The 23,495-nt window shown below is 47.5% G+C and overlaps 1 protein-coding gene across 2 annotated transcripts in view; it reads right to left on the bottom strand.

Moving 5' to 3' along the window:
• The window catches only part of stxbp1a (syntaxin binding protein 1a), a 43,935-nt gene that overhangs the window by 4,082 nt on the left and 16,358 nt on the right, over nucleotides 1-23,495 (bottom strand). Inside the window, exons 2-19 of one of the 2 annotated variants that reach the window (XM_035391107.1) lie at nucleotides 18,338-18,387; nucleotides 17,918-17,999; nucleotides 17,218-17,294; nucleotides 16,331-16,409; nucleotides 15,016-15,119; nucleotides 12,644-12,792; nucleotides 12,071-12,155; nucleotides 11,257-11,387; nucleotides 10,510-10,617; nucleotides 9,702-9,762; nucleotides 9,182-9,247; nucleotides 7,427-7,507; nucleotides 6,850-6,988; nucleotides 5,084-5,193; nucleotides 4,416-4,517; nucleotides 3,813-3,898; nucleotides 3,110-3,264; nucleotides 397-563 (exon numbers count right to left, since the gene is read on the bottom strand). In XM_035391107.1, the coding sequence (XP_035246998.1) occupies nucleotides 454-563; nucleotides 3,110-3,264; nucleotides 3,813-3,898; nucleotides 4,416-4,517; nucleotides 5,084-5,193; nucleotides 6,850-6,988; nucleotides 7,427-7,507; nucleotides 9,182-9,247; nucleotides 9,702-9,762; nucleotides 10,510-10,617; nucleotides 11,257-11,387; nucleotides 12,071-12,155; nucleotides 12,644-12,792; nucleotides 15,016-15,119; nucleotides 16,331-16,409; nucleotides 17,218-17,294; nucleotides 17,918-17,999; nucleotides 18,338-18,387 (1,775 nt within the window). In that variant the 3' untranslated portion in view covers nucleotides 397-453. The remainder of the gene's footprint in view (nucleotides 1-396; nucleotides 564-3,109; nucleotides 3,265-3,812; nucleotides 3,899-4,415; nucleotides 4,518-5,083; nucleotides 5,194-6,849; nucleotides 6,989-7,426; nucleotides 7,508-9,181; nucleotides 9,248-9,701; nucleotides 9,763-10,509; nucleotides 10,618-11,256; nucleotides 11,388-12,070; nucleotides 12,156-12,643; nucleotides 12,793-15,015; nucleotides 15,120-16,330; nucleotides 16,410-17,217; nucleotides 17,295-17,917; nucleotides 18,000-18,337; nucleotides 18,388-23,495) is intronic. The other variant, XM_035391108.1, reaches the window with a different exon arrangement.

The following is a 23,495-nucleotide window of genomic DNA, read 5'->3' as shown; positions in this document are numbered from 1 at the left end:
TATAGTATCGAGTGTGTGGGGGGGGGGGAGGGGGGTTAGAAGGCTGGTTTCCAATTACAAGCTGCACTCTATGTGCCCATTGTGACCTCACAATGGGGCCTGCAGCACTGGGTCAGTGGGAGGCGGGGCCAGTAAGGTCTCTGGGAGGGAGGAGCCAGTGCCAGTGAGGGGCCAGTATGAGGCACAGCCACTGAGACCTGTCGGGGGTGGGGGGGTGGGGGGTGGGGGAGGAGCCTGTTGCCGTGGTACGGCCACCTGGCCGTGCAGCGGGGGGCCGGGAGCCCATCCCTGAAGTGCAGAGCAACAGCAAGAGGTGCTGCAGAGGAACAACGGACGGAAAGAAGGCCCTTGTGCTGTTGGGGTTCAGAAAGGGCTTCTTTGCACGGCTGCCTTTACTTTTTTTTCTGTGTGCTCTCTCTCTCTTTTCGCCCTCTCTCCCCCTCTCTCTCTCTCTCACTCGTCTGAGGGATCTGGGTCCTCAAAGGACACCCTAGTGGACTCTCGGAAGTCGGGGTGCTGCAGGTCCGTTAGAAATTTGGTGGGGGTGAGCGTGTGGGTGGCACCTGCGGGAGGAACAGAAGTGTGCTTCACGCTCATTTTCCACGCTTCATCCCTCTCTCATCGGCACACCACGCCACTTTGTCCTTTTTCCTTTTACCTCTGGTGTCTTTGGGTTACAGAGTGTCAAAACAACCGCTTTCCATCCCCCACCTTTCACCCTGCCCTGCCCCCACCCCCACCCCCACCCGCACCCCCCTCAAAAACACACCCCCACCTCACCCGCGCCCACGGCATCTCCCTTCTGCAGCGGTAACTTTGGAAAAGGAAGTGAGCGCCAACATTGTACCTGGCGAATTCTCAGCACCCTCACCTGTCGCAGATGTGACATCACCTTCCTGTTCCCAATCCCTTCAGTCGTGAACGCCCCCACCCCCACCCCCCCCCCCCCAGTACCCCTGTAATGCAATAAATCTCACATCCTCTTCCATCCTTAACAAGTCATACCCTCAAAGTAATGCCCCACAGATAGCCTAACCCCTTCCACAAAAGGCATCGTTATCCTGACTTTTGGAATGTGAACGGAACAAGGCTATCGACAAATCGCCAAATTTGCCACAAACCGCTATTAATAGCATAGTGAGTGGTGCACATCTTCGGAATTCGGAATGTCCCTCGTCACTTTTCATTTACAGCGGGCTGTAGGTTTCTGGTGCGTGACTTCATGCCTTTAAAGAGCCCGCCGTAGCTTAGACTCCGTGATGATGCTTCAGGCTCAAAGTTAAATCTCTTTTAGCATTAGCATTACTAGCATCGCATAGTTAAGGAGTCTCCTTATTGCAGAGTGTTTTGACACACATTGGTGAGCAGTCTACCCCCGAAACACAACATTACTCTCTCGTCTGCATATAGCAGATGTTACCGTGAAAGACACAGTTTGCTAACGAAAGGCTTTAGAGTTCCTTCAGAGACACGGAAATGCAGAATTGGCACGGAATCCTGAGCTAGAGGTCGGAGGTCGGGTCGTAGCACGAGTAACGGCGCCTGCGCGACACCGCTAGGGCGAGCGGGCCTGACAGACACAGCGCAGGCCAGACAACGGCCCGGAAAACTGCCGACAAAGACACCAGACAGAGAAAGGACTCAGAGCGCAGACACAACATGGACGCACGCGCTCACACACTGAGGCTTTCTGTCACGCGGACTCACACACACACACACACACACACAGGCTTTTACACATACAGGCCCTCACACGCGCGCATGTGTACACACACACACACACACACACGCTCGCAGGTGCAGCGCACAAACAGGACAGACTTACGAAAAGATGCGTAGCAGCTGGAATTCAAGAACAACAGTTTAAAGGAAACACAGAAACAAGATCCAAAACAACGAACGTACAGCGCACAGGAAACAAATGAGACAGCCCCCCTCCCCCACACCCTCTTTAAAAGCACCCACATGCTAGCAGGACAGAACAGGACAGAAAATACGCAGAACTGGGACAAGATATTAAACATGACTGTGGCCTTCATTAGCTGCAAGATGTCTGGCTGTGTTCAAAATGGTCAGTTCCTTTCAGGGTACAGGACACTTTGCTAAAACATTACCACTGTAGACCTCGCTCAAATGGCTGTGTGCACTTTAACCCCACTAAAAATCCTGCGTATCATTGATGTTTAAAATAATATACGTGTCTATTTTCACGTTTCACTTTAACCACGTATTAATTATTTGATTACATATCTAAAATTGCAGAGTGCAGAGCAAAATCACAAAAAATATGTCCCTGTCCCAAATAATAATGGAGCTCACTGTATCTGACACAGTTCTGTAACGAGGAACCATCTTTAACCTGAAGAATAAACCCAACGGAATGTAATGTACCTTCAGAGCCTCTACTGACGTAAAACTGTAGGAGTGCAGTCTCCTTGCCTGGAAGTTTGTTGATGGGAATTTAAATATGACCTGGCTGCACTGACTCCACTTGTTGACTCATCGTTGCCGGGTAACACATATCTCAAACAAATGGTGTCAGACCTGTCCGCGGGTCACCTCAATTAGCCCCCCTCCTTAACTCCTAATCTCCCGTCCACCCACCATCCAGCCTTTAATTATCAAGTCACAAACCTGCAGTAGAATATTAGCCATGACAACTTTTAACGGCTGTTGGTTTGCTGGCAGTCACGGCAACCATAAAATGCTTTACGTTTTGTAGTAGCCAAGGCTACTGTACTGTAAATATCTGCAGGTGAGGTCATATCAGTTGTGGTTTGGTAGTAGCCCTGAATTTCATTAAAAGTCAAAGTTGGGGGATGTGTAAGAATGAGTCACAGATATATTTACAGAATATGCCGTTTCTCTCAGTGATCTACACTGTCCTCCTAGGCTACTGTGTATCATGCGTCTATTTATGATGCCTGCCCAGTTAAAAGAAATACTCTATAAACACCCGTTTAAGTGCTCAGTGTCTCTGGGTGCTTTTTGTGAGCAAAAGTGTAACGTGTTGAACGACTGCACATAGGAAATCTTCTCTGAAAATCTCCCTGCCCTCCCATTATAACATGACGGTGCGCTCAGTGGCGCCCCCTGGTGGCCGACTCACCGATGACGGCCTCCCACTTGCCGTTGGCCTGCGTGACCTCGTAGGCACAGCGCATCTCGCTGAAAGACACGCCGCCGATGATGAAGACCATGACGCGCGGCCCGGTGCGGTACTCCCCGGGGGTCTTGTTCTTGTGCCAGTGACCGTACCGGGCACTGCCGGAAAGGGGGGGGCGAGGTCGAAGGTCAAAAGAGGAGAAAGTTAGCGTTCACGAAAATTTCACACAAACGCAGCTGCTCAGGGGGACCCTGTCAGGGCGCATAAATGCTCCGTGTGCAGGAGAGAGGCATACTCAGGTGTGAGAGAGACCGTGGTTAGGGTCGTCCTGTTTACTGAGCAGTGACATTTCAGTCACGTGTGTTAAGGATAAATGGAAGTGTTTTCAAAAATAATTTTACTGCTGCAATAGTCAAACGTAATAGTCAAATGACACATACATTCATTTTCAATTCATGGGAAAGGGATATATTAACATGTGTGTATGCGCATGTGTATTCTGTATGTATTTACCGCGTGGGCATTTGTGTGTGCAGAGTGCATGTGTATGTAGGATGCGTGTGTGTTAGTGTGCGTCTGTATGTATGTGTGTGTGTGTGTGCGTGAGTGCGCGTGTTTGTATGTGTGTGTGTGTATAGGGTGTTTGTGTTCATGCGTGTGTGTGTGTGTGTGTGTGTGTTTGTGCATGTGTGTGTGTGCGCAGTACCTGACAGCTGTGGTACTGAAGGAAGCAGAGGAGCGGGTGGAGATGTAGGGGTAGTGCTTGGTGTCCAGCTTGTCCTCAATGGCATCCTGCAGCACAGACAGGCTAGTCAGCTCTTTCACAGTACAGACACACAGAGCACCCCAGACAGGCATACCTGGGTCATACACTTCTTTCAAATGCTTTCATAAAATCCCAGATCTGGCTCTCGCAAACTTCCACCAAAACCATCCCCAGATTTAATTTGCTAAAATACACTCTCTCCCTCTCCACCTTCGCTAATGTGTGGTGAGCTTTCTGGCGCAAAATGGCTGCCGTGCGTCACCCAGGTGGGTGCTGCACATTGGTGGTGGGTGTGGTGAGTTCCCCCTCACTGTAAAGCACTTTGAGCATTTGGAAAGGTGCTATATAAATGCAAGGATATTATTTCAAATGTCAGGTCCCAGAACATTAGCAAGGAAATGCATTACTGACCAAATCATGCAGTCATAAAAAAGAAAAACCTTGTTCCAAGAATTGCTTTTAAAAACGGTCTATCTGCGGGGTTGACTGAGCTGTCATAGACACAGGCAGACAGAGACAGAGCCGGTGGAACAGGTGACGGACCTCCATGATGTCCTTGACCAGGGGGGTCCAGCGGGACAGCTGATAGGTCTGCTCGCTCACGCGCTCCTTGCGGTCCAACTTCTTGCCCCGGCGCAGGGTGGACTGCACGGGGAGGGAGAGGCGCGTGATTGGTCGGACAGCTATTTTACACCGCTTCCGGATTGGCCGGTCAGATGGCCCGGCCAATCAAAGAGGCAAGGCTGGACTCCAGACCAGACAGACAGAGAGCCGGTGAGACAGACAGACATAAGGGCAGGACTGAAAGGGGGAGAGTATACGAGCTGGTTGAACAGCCAGGACATGTGAATATGGAGTACCTGAGCACTGAGTGTTGGAGATGGATAACAAGAAGAAACACATTTAGCTGAAAATCAGACAGACAATGAGATGGAAAGACAGTGGGACAGACAGTTTAGTGGGAAAGAAAGTTCATAGGACAAACAGTTTGTAACAGTCAGAAATGACAACAGATGCATACATACGGACGGACAGACTGTCAGACAGACATACAGACAGACAAGCACACAGACAGACAGACAGGCAGACTGGCAGACAGACAGGCAGACAGACTGGCAAAGAGGCAGGCAGACAGACATACAGACAGACTGGTAGACCGACTGGCTGACAGACAGACAGACAGACAGATAGACAGACAGACGGGCCCTCACGTCTGTGATGATGGGCACGCCCAGGTTGGCCATGTTGGTGATGATCTCGCTGTCCTCCGGGGGGATCTGCGCGTGCTGAATCAGCTTGTTCAGATTCTCCTCTGTGATCCCTGCCTCGCAAGGAGAGAGAGAGAGAGAGAGAGAGAGACGGGTCACGGTAAAAATGTGCCTCCGCAGCAGTACAGGCAACCTCATTTAATATAACCCACCCCTGAGACATTTCATTTAATCTCCACTTCTTTAATGTACCCCTAGCAGACATATCGATTTCTCCTTCGATGTGGTTCTGCATAGCTTAGTCTAATGCCTTCAGCGTTTGTTTCTGCAAAGCTTTTTGCCATACGCTGAAATGTGTTAGGCCAGTAAAGCAAAGAAACCAAACCGAGATGGAGAGGGAGAGAAAGAGAGCACAAGGCAAAAAATATGATCAAAAACCCCGATCAGTTGCGCAAGACAATGCGAACACTGAAAGGGGATTCATCTGAACCTACAAAAACAAACAAAAGGAGTTTCTGCAACAGCAGGTGACGTATAGAACCAGGGTACACCAACCCCTTTCCCCCCCCCTCCATAAAAAAACTGACAAGAGAAAGTCAAAGGATGTAATGACAATCAGAGGATAATGGAGCGAATAATGTTTACACACAGGCGTGTGCCCTTGAATGGAGGCAGAGCCAGTCACCTGCGCCATCCTCTCGTGTTACATAAGAGCTGTGAGCTAGAGCACATTAGCTCTGTGTGCTCTGAGATGGCCTCCCAAGGTCCCCTCTGGCACAGCGCTAGGTATGGGCATCGCTGTGAAGGGCGCGACAGGAAATGACACGAGCACGAGCTGGGCTGATGTCGGCTCAGGGGGGGAGGGGCCAGAAGGGCTGTGTAATGATGCGTGTGATGGATGCATTTCGGTGGTTTTTCGGTGGTTTATTGAATGGGGTTTAACGTATATTGTCTAGTGTGTGTGGTTTATTATATGGGGTGTAGCATGCATTGTGCAGCATGTGTGGTTTATTGTATGGGGTGTAGTATGTACTGTATAGCATCTGTGGTTTATTGTATGGGGTGTAGTATGTATTGTGTAGCGTCTGTGGTTTATTGTATGGGGTGTAGTATGTACTGTGTAGCGTCTGTGGTTTATTGTATGGGGTGTAGTATGTACTGTGTAGCGTCTGTGGTTTATTGTATGGGGTGTAGTATGTGCTGTGTAGCGTCTGTGGTTTATTGTATGGGGTGTAGTATGTACTGTGTAGCATCTGTGGTTTATTGTATGGGGTGTAGTATGTACTGTGTAGCATCTGTGGTTTATTGTATGGGGTGTAGTATGTACTGTGTAGTGTCTGTGGTTTATTGTATGGGGTGTAGTATGTGCTGTGTAGCGTCTGTGGTTTATTGTATGGGGTGTAGTATGTATTGTGTAGCATGTGTGGTTTATTGTATGGGGTGTAGTATGTACTGTGTAGTGTCTGTGGTTTATTGTATGGGGTGTAGTATGTGCTGTGTAGCGTGTGTGGTTTATTGTATGGGGTGTAGTATGTATTGTGTAGAGTGTGTGGTTTATTGTATGGGGTGTAGTATGTATTGTGTAGCGTGTGTGGTTTATTGTATGGGGTGTAGTATGTATTGTGTAGCGTGTGTGGTTTATTGTATGGGGTGTAGTATGTATTGTGTAGCGTTTGTGGTTTATTGTATGGGGTGTATTATGTATTGTGTAGCGTGTGTGGTTTATTGTATGGGGTGTAGTATCTATTGTGTAGTGCGCACGCCCCTACCGTTCTTCAGGAAGATGTAGAGCAGGATGATGCGGATCTTGTCGTAGGTGCTGACGTTGGCGTCCAGCAGGATGGGGACAATGGCCCTCATGGGGTCTTTGATCTTCTCCCCCTCAGCATCCGTGCCCATTGCCAGATCCTGGGGGGGGGAGGGGGGGATGGGTGTGAGGGGGAGAAGGCCTTTGTGTCACCCTATTTTCAGGAATTCAACACAACATCAATAAAGAGGTCCGGGTACATCTCCCAGTTTCCCCCCCACATTGGCCTAAATAGATTTTGCTGTTGTTTTTTTAAATTTCTTCTGGAAAACACTCACTGTGAAGCAGTGTGTGACACAAGTTCGTATAAAGAGCGCTGCATAAAATAAACAGCCATTGATGTACTGACTGATTGCAGATAAGGCTGATGACCTGTCTTGGATTCCTGTGAAGTTCAGCACTGTGTTAGTGTCCTTATACCCGACCTTGGGGCCTTTGGTCTTCCTTCCCTGTGCTGTTTTTTTTGAGACCTGTAAAACCTCTTTTAGTGGACGGTGACAGTTGTGATTGGCTGTGAAGCCCCGCCCAGGTGTGCTCACCTGCTCCACACGGCACAGCTTGTCCACGGTCCCCTGGTAGTGCTTCATGCAGTCCTCCGCCAGCTGCAGGTGGGTGGAGTACTGCAGACGCACAGAGAAACACGGGGTCAACACCGATGACATCACCGTGACATCAGCACTGCGTCACCTTACAGCGAGCCCCAGAAACATTACACGCCACACACACACACACACACACACACACACACACACACACACACACATATTATATGCACACACACGCACACATTCTATGCACACACACATTACATGCACACGCACACACACATTATATGCACACACACACACTACATGCACACGCACACATGCACACACACCCACACGCACGCATGCACGCACACACACTTATCGTAATCTAGTGGGAGTTACCCTTTGTTGTGGCATGCTATCAGAGGCCGGTCTCTGACACTAATGAGATCTTCCCCGTAATTGAATTGATCACATTTAGACGGCCTCGTCGACGTTCTTGATATAAACAAATCAAATTCAGCACGAGAGCGCCCGGTGGATAAAAACACAGCGTCGGAGATCAAGGCCAAGGATAGGAGGGGATTACAGTATATCTACAGTAGACTATCAGCGTACATAATTAATGAGGAGTCCCCGGGGGGGGGCAGTGCGGCCCTCTCATTAGGAACAAAATAAAGCGGAGCCGGAAGCTAACGTTAGCGTTAGCGCCTGTTTGAGCAGCGACTTTCAGACGCGCACTCTTTCTCTACAGAGAGAATCCCCCAGGTTCTGCGGCGTCTGCCCCAGAACGAACTTGGCCGCATTGCAAGAGCTGTGGGTGTATACGGTTCCAAATGTAAACTCAAATTCGACCCCAAATTTTAAAAAAAGCTCTACTGCCCCAGCGATCCCTTTGGAGGGTAAATTTTTTTTTGGCAAGACGGTTAAATTAAAGGAAAACCGCAATAGCATATGCTACGATATGCACATTAAGAGGAACCTGTTAGTGAGTCGAGATCTGTACAGCAGGAAAACTAATAAAATTCTGTTTTTGGTTTAGAATGGATGTTGCAGAAGGAACATGAGCTCTCTCACTGATGCTTTTCCACGCCAGTGGAACATAGCAGAGACCTGCTGGCAGCAGCTAGGACAATTATCAAGTGGATGTGAGAGTGTAATTCAAAATCTGAGAGACCCTCCTTCTTCAAGAGATTAGCTCAACCCTGGAAGAATATGTGGAGATGAGAAGAGGCCATTCATTCCAGTGTCTGGATAGTATTGCCTCGTGTACATTAGACGACTTTCTCCTAACAATGGAGAGTATCTCACATTTAACGACCGTCTCTGGTTATGCCCATCCTAGGAATGCTAAGGCTACACGCATAGTCACAGGCTACGGTCACACTACATGAGCCATGCGTACTGACTTGCGACAAAATCAAATCAGCTTGATATACTAGCGAGAGTCCCAGAGTAGCTTAAGAACGGGATCAGAAGAGCTACGATTGAAAACTGCGATCCCTGGCCATCTCACATTGAACGACAGGAGGCAGGTGCGCACAGGAATCGTACAAACACTGGAGGTTTTCTCAGGATTTTCTCAAGATCATCAAAATGCTAAATTGTAACCAAAAATCCTGCAGTGTATGCTGGGAATACCTAGCACTGTCCCAAGCCTCGTCGTGAGCAAGCCCAAAGTTTCCTGAAGGCCCTCTGCCTGACAAACTTGTATGCAATGAGGTGATGTAATGCAGTGACGCCGTGTGTCATGTGACTTGCTCTCACCTTGCTCAGCTCCTTCTGGTACTGTGGCATCTTCTTCAGCATCTGGGACAGGTCTCTCATCGTGGTCTGCAGAGACAAACGGCACAAAGGGGACGATCGTCAACGGCAGGTAACGGCACAGATTCTCGTCAGCTCCTGCGTTCATTCTGTCCTCTCTGCTCCTTGCTCCGTGAAGTCCCAGCTGGTTACGGAAGTTTCCGGTGACATATTACAGTTTATGAATATTCACAAGGCTCCATGCCGAAGGACAGCATCCTTCACTGCTGATATATCCCTTGGCTACGCCCCTTCATGAATATTAATAAGAAGCCTCAAATTAGAATTTTGGTAAGGGCAACAGACCTCCTGAAGACCACCTGACTGGCTGTCCACCAATCAGGTGCTGACTGGCCCCGCCCTCCTTCATTTTAACACAGACTGCAGAGGCGCAGTTCACCTTTGGGGACCTTCAGAGCCACCTGTGCGGCGACCACAGGCAGCAGGCTTCACAGGGGCGCTACGAGGGCCACACCGTACCCACCTTCTCTCCCGTGTTCATCCTTTTGCTCGCAGAGAAGTCCTTCAGTGAGCGAGTCACCTCCCTTTGAGTATGAGAAGGAAAAATGAGAGAGAGAGAGAGCGAGAGAGAGAGAGAGAAATGATTCATTTTAAAACAGTGCTTAATCATCTCCATCATGCTTTTCCTCCCAATTTGGTATCCTCAAATTCATTGCCAGGCCCCTACTCAAAGCTGCACTGCCCTCCATCACAAGTGCAGACAGGCATGTGCTTCTTCACAAACCGCAGTCTTCCAGCTGGGCTGCGCAGTTGCTACGGCAGAAGCAGGAACCTCATGCGCAGATGGCGCAGCCGGACTGCAAGCACCTGATTGGCCAGAGGTTGCTCCTGACCAATAAGACGAGGGCAATCTGGCCAGCTAAAACCCTCCGTCCCTGGGAGATGGCACAGCCAATCATGCACGCTATGGCCGCTCAACAGCTAACACGCTAACCGTGACTCACAATGATTGGCGGAGAGTATCTGTGTGCAGCCGACTCTGGAAAGCTGCCAGCTACACTGGCGTTGCTGTGGTCAGGATTTTACACCAGACCGTAGACCAGATTCTCACACTGGAAAACTAGCCACCTAGCGTCCTCCAAGAGACACACTATTTAGATTTTGGGGATGGCTACAACAGCAATACGAAATCTATATCATAAAAAACAACGTATCCCCCCAAGGATTCAGCAAAGCCAGGGGAGGGACTTCTGACGGATGGCCCTTCAGCCACGCCCCTGGGACCCAGCCACGCCCCAAAACTGCAGAACGGAAGGGGGGGGGTCACTCACTGGGACACCTCGGCGATGTGCTTGTGCCGCAGCGCCACCCACAGGTCGTCGTCCTCGTGCAGCAGCACCTCCTTCTCGCGCGAGTCTCCCATGCCGCTGGTCTCGTACCTGCGAGGCGCGCGGACACGTTCGTTAACGTCAGAATCAGGAAAAGCTACACCGCCGTTCGGCTTCGTTAAAAGAAAAACGCGTCTCGGTGTCGTGTAAGACTGAGAAACGGACATTCGATACCCAGTAAACACCAGAAAAATGCACCTGCCCATCTATCTATATATACACACGTTAAGTGGATTTATTTGAGTGTGGGCTAACAGCTTTTAGACAGAAGCTGTTTAAATATTTCAAGCACCTACAATTGGTGCTAGGTAACATTCTATGCACAGATTTAAGATAAATTTCATTTCTATGCAGTCATTTAATGGAAACAAAATTAAATCCATTCATTGGAAAAACCATCACAGACCCCACAGACTATTAATCCCAAAAAACTAGTAGGTTTTTTAAAATGTTTTTACAAAATTCCAAGTCCAGTACTTTCAAGTAGTGACTGTTACATCAGCTTTCAAATTTTAAGTTAAGAACATTCCAATCTTTTCTGTGAATGTGAGCCCATTTTTAAATTGTTAATTTAATTTAAATTCATTTACAGAACCGACTGCATTGAAACGGAACTGTCCCCCCAGCCCTGGTCCTGAGGACCCAACAGGAGGATGAAAGGGTGAGACAGAACAGGAAATGACACGGTACTTGTAGACGTCGTTCTCGATGGGCAGCAGGTCGTAGCCCATGGCCTGGAAGGTGAGCTCGTGCAGGACGGGGGAGACGGGATCGAAAGCCCGGTCCAGGATGATGAGCTGAGAGCGAGCTTTGTCTGGCCCCTGAGGAAGAGGAGGGCAGGAATTTGGGGTCACACCGCATTAAGCTCATTTATGCTCTCTAAAGTCCCTCATCCCACTACTGAACTCGGTAGGATGGGTTTCAGATATTTTGCACCTTATAGTTGGAACAATCTGCAAAAGAATTTTAAACTTGACAAATTAATTTCAATTGTGGACTTTAAACATGCAATTCATGACTCTGTGACCGATGTATGCTCCTACTTTTAACCTCTTCTGTACTTTTAATTATTGTTACACCTGTCTCATTCCCCATTTGATGTTTGTACATTTTGTTAGGTGTAAGTCTTATTGGGTAACTTTGTGTTTCATGTCAGGTCCCCCTTGCAGAAAAGATTTCAATCTCAATGGGGTTTTCCTGGTGAAATAATGGTTAAATAAAATATGCACCCCCCTGTGGGGCTGGAGGTCACAGCGAGCACTGGGACCGGAGGGTGGGCGTGGCTAAGACTGAAACCCAAACCCAGTGTTTTAGTGGAATGAGCCACCCGTCAGTCCCATGTGCCTACTCTTCCAATGTTCCTCCAATTCCACAGGCTTTCGTTCAGTAAAAAGATATATTCTTTTGAAAGTCATAAACTATTAAAGAAAAATCTAAAACATATAAAGAACAATCAATCACAACATATCACCACAATCCCTTCCTCCCTCCCTCCCTCCCTCACCTCGCCCATGGTGGGGTCGTCAGCCTTGTACGCATCCAGTTTGTCCTGCACCAGCTGAGCCAGGGTGGCGTTGTCTTTGTACTCCCTACAGAGAGGAGCACAGGCCGAGAACCAGAGAGAGAGAGAGACAGAGAGAGAGAGAGAGAGAGAGAGAGAGAAGGGAGGACATGACAGAGGGGAGAAAGAGGGAGAGAGAAAGAGAGAGAAATTAGGAGAGAGGTAGAGAGAGAGCGAGGGAGAAAGGCAATGGGGTAGGACAGATAGAAATAGGAGGAGGGAGAGAATAGAAGTGCGTTACGCACAGTACATTAAATCTGTAAAAAAATAAAAATAAAAAAACCTAAAACAGACTGTGCACTAAAACAGACCGCGTAGGCTTTCACAAGGTCACAGTAACCGGAGCGAGCGTCGAACCACCAACGGCGTGCGGCGTGGTGGGCTGCTCGTGTAACCACGGCAACCCGCGTGGGAACAGGCAGAGAAGTTAGACCCCGGGGGAGGCGGAGAGGCCAATACGAGACAGCGCAAGAGTGAGTCGGTGAGCGAGTCGGTGTGGCGCCCCCTGTGGCTCACCCCCGGTAGCGCACGGCGGGGTACTCCTTCAGCGTGGCGCACAGGGTGGCCAGCTGCTCGGCCAGCCGCTCCATCACCGGGTTCTTCAGCTGGGTCTTGTGGGGGCTGTAGAAGCTCTGGAAGGCGTCCGGATTGTCCAGAGAGAACACCTGTGTGCAAAGGGTGCATTGTGGGTTGTGGGAGAGGGGGCGTTACGGGCACATCGAGCACAGGTCAACAGTGTCGCACTCATCTGCTTTAAATAAATGTAGGAGGAGGAGGAGGAGGAGGAGGAGGAGAGGGAGAACAATGGCCGCTTGACAGCTGAGACACCAGGGGCCTGATTTACTAAAATCTTTTAGCACACGCAAAACCAATAACATGACCACTGATTGGTCCCGGTATTTGTTTTGCACCAATCACTGGTTGCGGTATTAGTTTTGCGTGTGCTAAAAGGTTGTCCTCGTGCTAAAGGTCTTAGCGAATCAGGCCCTTGATGTGATTCACAGTGACTGGCGGTTAACAAAATGGAGGCACAAACTGAAGAGAAATATGTGGTCTGGGCACGTAAAGCAGGAGCCAGTGGGCAGTGAGAGGGTTGCTGAAAATCAGCATGAGTGGCCTGGCTCCAGCATGTCCTGTTGTGTACAAATACAGGTAAACACACAGGATGCCAGGGGTACATGAATGCTGTATGTGACAGGCGATGGAGATCACCAGAAGACACACGATGTTCATTGTCTTTTTTTTTTTTTGTTTTTTTTTTTAATGCAGTCCACGTGTTGGTGAACAGATCTGTCTTAAGGGGGCGGCTGTGTTCTTTACTGTGTGGGCAAATGCACTATGACAGCTATGGTTCACCAGCCTCCGCCTCCCCCTCTCCTACCCCATCTTTCAGTCTATATTACTATCTATCTCTCTTTCTTTCCCTCTCTCTGTCTAGTGCTCTTTTTCCTTCTCCCACCATCTTTCACTCTATATCACTATCTATCTCTTTCCCTCCCTCTCTGTGTCTAGAGCTCTCTTTCTCTGTCCCACCATCTTTCAGTCTGTATTACAATCTATCTCTCCTTCCCTCCCTCTCTTACCCTTCTGCTCCACCCGCCCTCGAACAATCTGGAATTCTCCTTCGCTATTTATCTCTCCTCTATCATATCACTTCTCTTTTTCTCTATCTCTCCCTCTCTTCCCCTACAGCCCTGCCCATTTCTGTGCCCCCCCCCCCCCCCCCCCCCCCCCCCACTGCCCATATGTGCAAGGTCATGTGACTGTCCTTCTGGCATGCAGATGGTTTCCTCTTGTCACCCAGGCCCTCTCTTCTCAGCCTCCTATTGGCTGCCAGGGGACACGTGATGCATCACCAGCCAATGACGTCAAAGATCTGGGGCGGGAGCGAGCCGAGACCCAGCGAGAGGGAGCATCTCCCCAGAAGCAAACCCTCTTCATTCTTGTGAATTAACCACTGAGGACAGCAGCAAGGGATTGTGGGTCGGGCAGTACACCGACTCAGAGATCGTCGGCAGAGTGCGTTCGAGCACTGAGTCAGTCCTTCGTGGAAACTGTTACGGCTATGAAGAAACGTACATCTTTCATTCCACTCTCTATTCCCTCTCTTTCTCCCACTCTCTCTTCCTTTTATTCCGCTCTATTCCCTCTCTTTCTCCCACTCTCTCTTCCTTTTATTCCACTCTATATTCCTTCTCTTTCTCCCACTCTCTCTTCCTTTCATTCCACTCTCTATTCCTTCTCTTTCTCCCACTCTCTATTCCTTCTCTTTCTCCCACTCTATTCCTTCTCTTTCTCCCACTCTCTCTTCCTTTCATTCCACTCTATTCCCTCTCTTTCTCCCACTCTCTCTTCCTTTTATTCCACTCTATTCCTTCTCTTTCTCCCACTCTCTCTTCCTTTCATTCCACTCTATTCCTTCTCTTTCTCCCACTCTCTCTTCCTTTTATTCCACTCTATTCCTTCTCTTTCTCCCACTCTCTCTTCCTTTTATTCCACTCTGTTCCCTCTCTTTCTCCCACTCTAAAATATTCTCCACTGCTCTTTTCTTATCTTCTCATCAGTACTCCTCTCTGTCTCTCAATTCAATGTATCAATTCAAATCAATTCATTTTGCTTTATAGGCATGAAATGCAGTTAGCAAATGTGAATATTTCATTGTGTTTCTTTGGTACTGTGAAACTAAACAAGAATATATTTATTTACAAGTATACATAATCTATCTCTGTATCTGTCTCCCTCTCGCTCTCTCTCGCTCCATTTCTCTCTGTTTACTTTGCGTAGGGGTCTCAGGGTGAGGTGCAGGCGGGGGGGGGGGGGGGGGGGGGGGGGGGGAGGGGGGGGTGGTGTGTAGGGGCCTCAGGGTGAGGTGATGGCGGGGGGCTGACCTGTGACTCATAGGGCAGGAAGGCGATGTTGATCTCAGTCAGGGTCTTGATGGTTTTGGAGGCGCGGCTTTTCACCAGCTCACTGAAGAGGGGGTCGGGGCAAGCTGAGAAGCACCAAATAACCCCACCCCCTCAGTTAAGAGACACGTCAGCTCAGACTCATGCAAACCATCATCACAACATACTCCCATCACCACTTATTCCCATTATATGACACATTCTATAGTATTTTGCATTGCACTTCAGAATGACAGTAGCTACGCTTTTATTTTCGCGGCAGGACATCTTACGCTGTCTTACGCTGCATTGGTCTCTCCTTATTTGGACTGATGATGTTTCATAAGCTGCTCACTCATTTGAACCAATCACTGTTTCATTTTTAATTTATTCAAATTCATTGATCTTAATGACTGGCAGCATGGAGTAGCTCCACCCATTTTGGGGTTCTTAAAGCTCCCATCAGTAATCACGCTATTATGGGACTAATGCAATATAATAGAACCGCAGCCAATTTCAGTTTCATTTGGATGTTTCACAGATAAACATGATGTACGCCCCCCCATGCCATCATTATAGTGGATTCATAGAAATCACATCTTTACCACAAAAAATGAATGACACTTTCAATGTGTACAAATGTGAACTAGCAGAGGCAGCCATTATATATACTGTTTATAGTGTTTGGGGTTGAGATTAAACTATATATATTGAGTATGTTTGCATACATTATATTTCTGTATTGCTTTAAAACCCCAATAATATCCAGGGTATATTTGGCCCAGACTAATAGTTTCACTGGTGCTAATAAGTAAACAGAACACAAGGGTTAAACTGCACCTTCTGAACGAGTCACTTGGAGATGGAACCAAATTGTTGGAATGTTACAGCTTTTCTCAGAGGTAACTGGTAAAGTCAATAATGCCTAGTTCACATTAAAAACTGTGACAACAGCCATAATGAGACTGAAAAATTAAATAACAGTTTCCATGGCAACATGCTATTGAGTTGGTTGAGTCGATCTTTCTCATGTTTAAACCTGGACTTAAGATTTGATGTTGAATCTCATAGGTAACAGCAACAAAGCTTCAGCAAATATTCCAAAACTCACCCACACTGAACAAAATTATTTCATAAAACGACCTAAATTGTTTCCTTGACTACTTGACTATTTTATCCAACTGTCCTTCAGTTCAGTTAAGATTTGTCTGTGTCGTGGGAGTTGAATTGATTTGATATAGACTGCAGAAGTATAAGTATTTCTGCTGTATTTTTCGTAGCTTTCTGTGGTGACAGAAGGACTTGTGTGGGTACTCACAGTCTGTGAAGAACACATGGGCTGCCTTGTATTTGGATGACTGCGGGTCTTTGAAGTCTGCAATGAGGGTGTTCACGGACTGGAAAATAAATGAAGAAAGAGCACTGTGAGAGACAGGTCTCCATACGGAGAGAGTTTGTGTGTGTGCCTGCCTGTGCACTGCCGCTGAGCCTTTCAGCTTGACTGAGTTAGCAAATGAGCCAGCAAGCCAATGAGTGACCAAGTGAGTGACAGACCAATCGAATCAGTGAGAGAGTAACCAAACAAACAGCCAGTTAATTGAGTGAGCAAGTGACCAATAGAGGCTGAGTAACAAACTGTCCAATGCAGTAGCAAATTGAACCAGTCCAATAGCTGAATGAGTGAGTGACCAAACTTGTAGCGAAGTGACAATAGCGAACCAACAAAGTACCTTCCTAAGTGAGTGTGTGACAAATGAGTAGTTAACCGAGTGAATACGTGTCTAAACAAGCAGTTATGTGAGACAGTAGCCAATCCAGTAGTTATGCGAGTGGCTAATCTAGAAGTTCACTGAGTGAGTAAGCAAGTGAGGCAATGAGAAAGAGGGCTTTGCATCTCTTCCTGTTCTGCTGATACGAGTCAAATTGAAGCTATCGTCAAAAATCATGAGACACTGTGCATGGGATCAAGCTGAAGGGTGTCAGGGTAACGCAGATTTGTGTGGGTGGACTGTGAACTGTGGGTCATTGTATCAATGTGTAGTATGTGCACGTGTATGTATATGTCTGGGTGGGCGTGTGCATGTGTGTGCACACATATATGTATATGCGCGCATGTGTGGGGTGTGAGTGTGTGTGTGAGAGGGACATACTACACATATATGCGTGTGTTTGTGTGTATGCTGTATAGTAAATAGTACAGTTTACCTTGTCAGTGGGGGTGATCAAGTAAATGGCCTCCAGGCTGGGTAAAGGTTCTCTGCGCTTGTTTATATCTTCCACAACTAGAGGAGAGAGAGGTTAGACACGCGGCTGAAAGGTGATAATCACAGTAGCGGAAGCTGATGTTCAGTAGGGAAGCAGAGGTTGTGTCCTGTATACAAGACTACTGGCACAGGAGTGTAGCAAGACAGAACGTATCAGTGATGGTTTACAGGTGATGTATAGCATACGCACCACATCTTGGTGTGTGAAAACAGCACTAAAGGCCGCATGTATATACAGTAAGGTGTTTGCAGTAGTAGTAGCCTCTGTGTGTATGAGGGGCACAACACAGAAGTACGGTAGTGTGTGCTGAAGTGGCTGGTAAATGGTAAATGGACTGCATTTATATAGCGCTTTTATCCAAAGCGCTTTACAATTGACGCCTCTCATTCGCCAGAGCAGTTAGGGGTTAGGTGTCTTGCTCAAGGACACTTCGACAAGCCCAGGGCGGGGTTTGAACCGGCAACCCTCCGACTGCCAGACAATCGGTCTTACCTCCTGAGCTACGTCGCCCCTTACACAGCAGTACAGGTTGTTTGTGTCGCAGTAGAGGTGGTGTGCATATTAAGGTAATAAGCAGCAGAAGTAGGGTGGTAGCCAGGAGAAAGCGTGTGTGAGACACAGGCGAAGCTTCGCAACTCACTGGTGATCCCCTCCGTCATGATGTCCGTCATCTTGCAGCAGGAGGAGAGCATCCTCATGCTGAGCTGGTCCACAATTAGAGCCTGCAACGAGGAGCGCGAGCCAAAGGTGAGAAGCCCGCGTGACACCGGAGAGAAAGGGGGCGACCAGTCAGGAGGCAGGAGATGAAACAGGAGCGGGGGGGAGAAACGGGCAAGCGTCAGGTAAGGACTTGGCGCACGACACGACAAAAACACGAGACGGGGAAGAGAGGCTGACAGGAAAAAGATGTGAGAAACAGCTGAGAGTTTAAAATCTGAAGGGAAGAGAGAGAAAGACGGCAGGAGAGAAAGTGGTGAACGCGAGGTGTGAAGTATGTAACCCTTCTACCTCAACGTGGACGTGAGTTAGAAGAACCCGCTCAAATCTGGCAGCGGCTTACCTTCCATTCTCCCTTCTTTTTCACCTTCTTGATGACATCATTCATAATCTCTGCGAAAGACAGGGAGAGACGTATCAGAGGCGGTCATGTGACTCGCGGTTCAGGGTATTTTGCGCGTTCGCTGGACCAGTGAGCTTGTAAACATTACAGCGGCCGGATCCTGTTGTCCTCAGATGCACTGCTCGATGCATCATAATCAATAACAGTGGAGAAGCAATTCATCATAATGAAAGTGGTAAAGCTCTATTTGCAGCTATAAATTTCCACGTCCTGTATTATTAACATTCAGAAGTAGACAACGTCGCAGATAGAATCCCAAGCCGCACAGCCTTCTCCCCCGAGTCCATCCTGCAGGACCTCGTCTGAAATGAATAGCAGCAGAGCCTCTCTCACCATTCTGACTTCGCCCACTCTGCCACCCGCAACATAGCCAACCAGTGTTGCCAATTTTGTTACTAGATTTAGCGACTTTTTGACATTCCTAGCAACATCTTGCAACTTTGGCAACCTCCATTTTCTTTGTCAAGCAACAGCAAGAAGTTGCGAATGACGTTGCATCTGACGTCACCATGTTAGTGGGGGGGGGGGGGGGGACTGCTACCGTAATGCCCCCAGCCCCCCTGTAACAAGTTAGCACCCCCCCACTAACACGGTAGCACCACCGCCCCGCTCCCCCGCACTGGGTGACACCAACCCTAGTGATGCCACTGGATGTCATCACGCAATCTAGTGACTTTTAGCGACATTTCAGAGAGCCTATAGTGACTTCTGGTGAGATTTTTTTGGCAACACTGTAGCCAACATTCAGACCCCCCCCCCCCCCCCCCCACACCCTCCCCCCCCACCCCCGAGGACATCAAACGTCAAAAAACAGGCCCAAAATCTGGGGAATGTTGGTTGTTATAAGACGGAGGTATCATTAAATTAATTTTCAAATGGGTTCACAGAATATATGAGATTAATTGTAGTTTTAATTTTAAAGTCTACAGGATTTCAGTTTACACACTGCTTGGACAGCGACCTGAACCAGCCGAACAGTTTTTCTTGAGAAGTATAAAAATTGCCAACATCCACTCCTGCGCCTGTCAGCTGTTTTTGGCACCCCCCCCCCCCCCCACCCCACCTCACCCCACCCCGCCTCTTTCTCGCCAGTTCTATTTCAGTTCATAATTTCCTCAGGGAGTAACAACACCCTCACCCTCACATTCAGGTAAGCAGGCCTATCCATTCTGCAGATAGCAAGCCCAGAATCAGACAGCAAAACTAATACTTGAAATTGTCAATAAATCTCCTATGAACATGTTTCATTAGTCTGTGAGCTGTTTAACAGAGTGCCTTTAAAAAAAATAATAATCACAGTCCCATTTGGACTTAAATAAAAGATTTAAATTACACAGCTCCTCAGTGCATGACTGTGAAGGCCAAAAGATCATCTGAATTCCAAAATATACTGGAAAAATACAAACCTAACGCCTTTCTCACTGCCATGTTTAAAAGCAATATGCCAAGTTATTTTATTATTATCATTTCATAATGTATTCTACAATTCACACAATACTGGTAACAGATTTTAAGCCAACATAAATTAATAAAAATTTGATTTTAACACGCATTTTTAAGGGTTCACAGAATATGTGAGCTATGTTTGCCTTTTCTAAATTGGTAGTTTTTGTTGCCATCAGCATGTTGTGAAAATGCCAGTTGTCACTAGTGTTCTATATTTAGCTCTATCCACCCACAATGTCACCATTTGTACAAAAAAAATCCACTGGCTTTGAGAAAAAATTCAAATTTTGGAAAGAGTACAAAACAGCATTACATAGACGATATCTGCAATATTTGCGCATATCTGTGTCGTGCGCGTAAGCGCATGTGTTGGTATGGCCTCTGTGTGTGTGTGTGTGTGTGCGCGCGCGCGCGCGTGTGCGCGTGTGTGTAATTAGCTAGCCATGGAGAAGGGACGGTAGCAGTCCGCGAGCGAGGAGAGAAGCGGAGCATATGGCTCGCGGCTCACACTGCACGCCCCATCTGTTTGTGTTGTTTGCTGTTCGGCGCCGCGTTTGTTTCGCCACCCAGCTTCTGTGTAATCCCCGTTCTCTGCTTAAAGAATTATCCCCCGCAATATTTTTTTCTTTTACAGATTTCGCGCCTATGATTTTCGTGTAATTCTATGATCCCAGCCGGAAGGTCGCGAGACCGATTTATGAAATCTCCTCTCACTAAAAACTGAGCTGTTCTTTTGACTTCTGCATCGTTTTGACCGCACCCTCGTTTAAAGAACAATGACAGTGCTGTCCTCTAAATTCATTTTTAGAAGTGCAGCAGGTTTTTAATAGCTCTGTAATTAAATTCCCTATGTGTGTGGCACAACTTAGCTCAGGTAAACACATTCAATGCAATACACATTCGATGTTAATACAGTTTATGTAAACTGTAATGCAAGTAAACAGTAAGATACTGCATGTGACATGTATAAGATAGTTGCAGGTCATGTATAGCTACCACCAGGCTGGCTATTTAACCACGTTTGCCTTGTTTTTTTTATTTCTCTTATGTCAATCATCCTGTTGAACTAGGCTGAACCCTGATCTATAGTACACACACATACGCAGCACAGTAGGCCCACTCAGTTAATTGCCCATGAATAATCTAGAGCACGTCTACAGTTGTAGGTTGTAGAGGGCGATTATGTCGATTGTGGTTTATACCCCTGGCATCATTAACGTAGTTCAGTATTAGAGTTCTGTGCACTTCTTCCTGTCAGGACAGCACAGTAAAGCGTGCAGTTTGATCATGAAAGCCGCAATTTCATAACCGAACCACGAGAGGCACGAAGTGGCTAAACGTTGCCAAAAACAGAAGCGGTTCCAGTGCGAGACGTAAACGCCCGCGAGCCTCGGCTAAAGCCGCAGAACGGCTCTCTGTCTGGGCCGCCAGATCTAGCCAGCGTCTCGCGAGTTTACTCGCTGCGAGGTTGCCACGGCAGCGTCAGAAACGGGCGATGCTCACGCGCCGCAGTCCGGACGCGTCGACCGTACACGCATGTCGGCCGCAGGGTCGCAGCCGAGCGCGCTGCTAAAACTGCCGTTGTGTAGCTCAAATAAACCACGGGAAAGCCATCTGGCTTCGCGGTCTGCGTTTTACTCGTTATGCGTGCGGCAGGATAACGTCGGGCGTTGCAGAGGGACCGATGCGGCTGCTCGGGTCTCTAATGCAGCAGGGAAATCAAGGCTGCAGACGGGCTGCAGCTAAACCTGTCAAATGCACATCTGTGGCACAGTGTGGCAGAACACTGCTGCACAGAGGATTTAGTCTGCAGCAGGGGTGCACAGCTAGGGCCAATCCATTTCAGGATTTTGTGCAGACATTTGCCAACATTTATTTAATTAGCCCAATCATATCTTGATCTGACATGTGTATAAGAACCAGCTACAGCCGCAGACTGTAAGTGTATCCTAGAGATTGTGCTGTGCTCAAGTACAGGAATGAAGCAGTGTGGTTTATAGAGCTGTAAGAAATGGTAATCGGTTGGAACAAAAACCAGCACGCAGATCGGCCCTCCAGGACCGGAGTTGCGCACCCCTGGTCTGGAGACAAGTCCCTTATGTAGTGGCTGTGATTGCGGGGAAACCCAAAGATTTTGACACTGCAGATTACAACACCTTTAGGGACGTCATTTTTAGGGGACATACACCAGACGTCCATCAATGTGGCATCTTGGTAATAATGTAGTTAATTAATTTAGTCATTTAAATGTCTCTGGGGGACGGGGCAGGAGTTTGGCTGCATCAGCTGGGGAAGTAAGGTCAGTAGGGGCAGAAAAAAAAAGCGTTTGTTCTGTCAGTATGACATAAGGAGTCCACGTTATTGTATTCAAAACATTCCACGAAACTAGTGTCCATCTCATGTCGTGCAGTCCTACAGAAAAGCCAGCGACCATTTTTTACCCAACAGTACTACAGGAGACATAGCACCGATGGGAGGGAAAATATGTCTCTCTCTGGAGAGTACTGGTAGCCTGAGGGCCCAGTCAAGTCATATGCAGGAGCTGATGCACTGGTATCCAAAGGAAACCTGACCTCGACCCACTCTACCCCTGACAGGACAAAACGGCGTCCGCCATTGGCCAGTCGGTCAAAAAAAAAAGCCAGAGCTCGAGCCTTAGGCTACAGGCCTGTCTGTGCACACGTTCGAGCTGAGCATCTTAATGTACAGTACTGGCACAAATTATGAAAGAACTTCATTTCTCACGGTTTGATGACTAATGCAATATCTTGCAACATTTTCTCTTTTTGGCACAATCAATGTAATATGTAATAAATAGAATATCAACATGAAACAAAAATGAAGAAATAATTAGAATTTGTGTTATAGCTACAAATAATATTCATTACACCTTCCTCTATGTAATAGTTCCTACCTGCATAGAGTAATTGAGTGGTCTAATGCATCTTACTGCGGGAAATGTTATAGTCGACTTGAACAAGCATTTCTTTGTCCAGTATTTTTCGACATAAAATGAAAATATTCAATGCAATTCCTTTTTTGGCTTACATAATTTATTTCAAATTACCGATGGTTACATAATGCCATTACCACTCATGGACAAGAAGATAGCTGTTTCAAACGCATTTTTACAGACGAAAATGGCTCTGAGAAACAACAACAGAAGAAAGGGCACAGAAGTTTTAAGAGTACTAAACTTCTTGAAGCATAGCGTTTCCGTAATTTGTGCCAGTACTGCATATGAGTCATTTATGTCTGGTAGACCACACTGCCAAAGCAGAACTGATGGTCAACAACAACAAACAGACAAATAAACATCCAAATTGTCGACAAGATGACACAGTCAAAACTGATGCAATGATAACTACTGAAACACTGATAATATCCAAAAGAGCAATTATGTGCATCTCAGATATGGGAATGAGTACACCTATACCTGGCAAGGACAAACATCACAAATACGCACTCCAGAAAACAAAACAACACTTTTAGAACCACATTCACCTTGGATAGAGGTGTTCGTTTTGAAGGGGGGAGGGGAGGATTTATGTTCTTTTCATGAAAACCGAATTGGCAAACCTTTCAACCACCCAACAGTGCCCAGTTTGCAGCTGCTTTGGGACATTAGCTTATTGCCTGCGGGTTGCTGAGC

This window comes from Anguilla anguilla, chromosome 14, assembly GCF_013347855.1.
Source record: "Anguilla anguilla isolate fAngAng1 chromosome 14, fAngAng1.pri, whole genome shotgun sequence".
Lineage (NCBI taxonomy): Eukaryota > Metazoa > Chordata > Actinopteri > Anguilliformes > Anguillidae > Anguilla > Anguilla anguilla.
Note: the sequence above shows the minus strand (reverse complement) of the source record. Positions and strands in the feature narration are given on the sequence as shown.